The 3,620-nt window shown below is 59.8% G+C and overlaps 1 protein-coding gene across 1 annotated transcript; it reads left to right on the top strand.

The window, feature by feature from the left end:
* Positions 1–245: 245 nt before the first annotated feature.
* Positions 246–1,809, top strand: ATP5ME (ATP synthase membrane subunit e). The gene is made up of 4 exons (XM_082837973.1): positions 246–363; positions 672–726; positions 1,171–1,269; positions 1,724–1,809. The coding sequence occupies exons 1-4, from the start codon at positions 328–330 to the stop codon at positions 1,747–1,749; spliced, it is 216 nt and encodes a 71-aa protein (XP_082694099.1). The 5' UTR covers positions 246–327; the 3' UTR covers positions 1,750–1,809.
* The last annotated feature ends 1,811 nt before the right edge of the window (positions 1,810–3,620 follow it).

The following is a 3,620-nucleotide window of genomic DNA, read 5'->3' as shown; positions in this document are numbered from 1 at the left end:
TGTGCGGGCCTCGATGTGTGCTCAACCTGGTCCGAAAACATCAGTGCCTGGAGGAGTCGCACCCGCTCTGGGGAACCAGCACGTGCCGCCTGGGCCACTGCGCATGCGGAGCCAGTCGCGAGCCGCGCGCCTGGTGACGTCACCCCTCCGCGAACGGGTGCGCGCGCCGTTCTCCCTCCGGCCGCTAGGGGGAGGCTCCGGCGCCTTCTCGCTGCTGACGGCGCATGCGCCCACCCGGGTGAGCTTCTGCGTCTCCAATGTTTTCCGGGCCCTTGGAGCGTCCTCCTCGGTCCGCGTTGTGCTTCCGGCGTGAAGGTCACGGGCAAGATGGTTCCGCCAGTGCAGGTCTCTCCGCTCATCAAGGTGAACCAGGTTTCGCGGCCGCGGCCGGGTGCTCGGCTCCGCGTAGGCCCGCGCGTGAGCGACTCCGCGGAGCTCGAGACCTCCGGCCCGGCCTCCGCTCGGCGGGACAACCATCCCTCTCTCACCCCGCCCCGCGCCCCGACCCGGAGGCTGCGATTTTCCCCCGCCCCCCGCATCGGCCCCAGACGCCGCGGGTGCGAGCCCCCCCTTCCCCGCACGCGTCCCCCGCGCCCGGGACCCCCCACGGGCTGAGAAAGCCCCCGGACCCCGGTTCCGCTCCGCCGGTCCTGACCGCCCTTTCCCCGCAGCTCGGCCGTTACTCCGCCTTGTTCCTCGGCGTGGTTTACGGAGCCAAGCGCTACGGTGAGTGACCACGGGCGTATAAAGCCGTCCCAGCCCACGGGGCGCTCACGGGGCTTCTCGACGACGGTGCGGGGTCCCGGGTGCCGGGCAGGAGGGGGGGCAGGGCGGGAGGCGCCAGACCCAGAAACCCGAGCGGGCTGGACTCTTGAGCGCCGCCGCGGCAGGCGTGTAGTTTGGTCGGGCAGCCCCTTGCAGCACAGAGACCTGAGTGAGGGGCGGCAAGACGCCCGGGGTGGCAGCGGGGACCCTGTAGCTGCCCTCCGGGTGGGGCTCTCTGTTGAGGAGTGAGTGTCAGGCCTTTACGCATATCTAGGTAAAACAGGTACCTCTGGCGTGCACGGTGCACTTGAAGATGACTTTGCTTGTGCACTGAATTCCTTTTACTCAGTGCGTCGGTGAAAAAGTTCACTGATATCATCTCTCCCTTTCCCTTTCCTTTAACAGATTACCTGAAACCCCGGGCAGAGGAGGAGAGGAGGATAGCAGCTGAGGAGAAGAAGAAGCAGGATGAGCAGAGGCGCATTGAGAGAGAATTGGCAGAAGGTACTCGTGTTGCCGAACCTCATGGATTTGTTCTCCACCCGCATTTCCAGAAACAGCTGCTGGTCCAGATGAGCCCCACAGTGGAGGGGAAGGGCCGCTGTCTTGGTCCCTGCTGGCCTCTGGGTCCTCTTCTGGGGGAGTGGGAGGGAGAGCAGGTGTGGGTGTTGGGGGTGCATGGTGCTAACTCCGTTTAGTGAGGCCTTGGGCGTGAACTGTCGGCCACCCTCAGCGAGGCCCCAGGACCAGAACCAGGCTCACCTCTCCCTGCCTGCGGCGGCAGCTTGCAGTCAGGACGGGCAGGGGTAAGGAAGGCCCAGGATGGGAGTGGCAGCAGAGCATAGCCAGGCCCACCACAGAGTGAGATACTGGGTGGTTTAACACCAGACGTTGAAAGTGGGCCCTTTGGATGGCCCGAGTGTGTAATGGCGCATCTGTTTTCCTTCCAATCTTTCAGCCCAAGAGGACAGCATATTAAAGTGAGCCCGCCTTTCCCCGGAGCAGTGTGGATGAATAAAGCCGCCTGTACTGTGTGATTCTCTGACTTCTCTTTACTGTCCCCGGTTGCTTGGTTTCTGGACTCAGACTCAGCAGTTGTGTTCCTACCTTCTCAGGTTATGTGGGGTGCGGGTGGGAAGGGATTCCAGAAGAACCAGTCAGTGACCAGTGCATAAACCGGGCGGGATGCACAGAACCTCCATCGCCTGCGCCGGGGTATCTGTGGCGGAGGCCAAAGGATGCATCTGTAGCGGAGACACAGCTGGCCAGGCGTTGTGAGCACTGCTCCGTCTTCTGTGCTCCGAGCCTGGCCCAGACCCTTGGATGGGCGGGGGAGGGGCAGGCTTTGCAGATGGTGGGGGTGGGGATGGCCTGATGCCTCTACGGTTGGGACCTGGATCTCCATCGCCCTCCTGCACGTTCTCCCCTTGACCCCAGGGAGGGGATGTGGCCTCCTGAGGACCAGGCTGGGGTGCAGCTAGGTGTTCAGGGGGCTTAGGCCTTTGTGCCTGAGCAGACGGCAGACTCCACCCCTGGTGGCTGTGGCCTTTCACCCCCAGGCCTGGTGTCAGAATGGGGCTTAGGCCTTTGTGCCTGAGCAGACGGCAGACTCCACCCCTGGTGGCTGTGGCCTTTCACCCCCAGGCCTGGTGTCAAGTCGCTGTTCCCAGTTTTGTGCCAGGAGCGCATTGCCTAGGCTTAGAGCCCCAGTTTGTTTGTCAAATGAGTTCATCTGCAAACGTGAGGAGAAGGTGAGAAGCAGCGTACAGCCCTGTTTTCAGTTAAGGTGAGGCTGGAATGCGTGATGGTGCACACCCCCTGGGGTATCCTGAGGTTGGTGGGTAGCTGGCACTGGGTCCCCCTGGGAACCTGGAGGAGCCCCTCAGTTGCAGGCCCTTGTCACCACCAGGTGCCACTGTGAGCTGAAGGTTTTGTGGGGCATGTCCATCGCCCCCCACCCCCCACCCCCGCCGGGAGTGCTGGCAGAGGGCAGCATCTTGAACCGGCCTTAGAACAACTCATTTGGCCTTGCAGTTCTGGCCAAGGCTACAGCCAAGAAGAGTTTCCGGGATCTGGAAACATTTGCTTTGGAGCTCACGTTATGAGCTAAAGGTCCTTAATTTCTATCAGGTAACTTAGGACCCATTTCAAGCGTGAGTCTTGCATTGTCCCATTTGGGTCTGACTCGCTTTTCTTCCCGGCTCAGAACCATTAATTAGGTCCTTGGAGGCATGTAGTTGCTCCCATGAAGGAAACCTCAGTGGCGCAGGAGGACTCGGGCAGACCACAGGCGCTGGTCCGTCCGCGCGGTTCAGAGCAGCTCCCGGGCAGCGTCATTACAGATTATTTTTGCACAGATCGCTCACGTCTGATCACTGCTGTTCTCACAGCCTGGACCTTTCTGGCAGGATTTTGCGGTTGGTCACAAATGAGCGTCCTCCGCCAAGTAAAAAAAGGGCAGTGTGTTTTCTTTTGATTTTATTCTCAATTTTTGTGCATGTATTTTTTCCTAGACCAGATGGGAATTGGCATCTGTGTATCCATTTCTCCACCCATATATACATAGATACACGTGCAGTGTGAATATATTCACCCGGTGCTTTTAGACACACAGTGTACAGACCCTTTTTGAAGATCTTGGTGGCATTACTGTGCATCCAAAATGTGGATGAGTGTAAGGTAGGCTGTACTGTTCAGACCGTTCATAGTTGGCTTTGGTTCGTAAACACACAAACCTTAAATTGAAAATATCCAAAACGGTCTTCAGTTATTTTCTCAGGCTTCTTAACCTCTTGTACCAGTGGTTAGAGGCACAGCCCCAGTGGGGTGAGGGGGCAGGGGGCCCGCTGACCGGC

This window comes from Leucopleurus acutus (genome assembly GCF_964270905.1).
Source record: "Leucopleurus acutus genome assembly, chromosome: 4".
NCBI classification, from domain to species: domain Eukaryota; kingdom Metazoa; phylum Chordata; class Mammalia; order Artiodactyla; family Delphinidae; genus Leucopleurus; species Leucopleurus acutus.
Note: the sequence above shows the minus strand (reverse complement) of the source record. Positions and strands in the feature narration are given on the sequence as shown.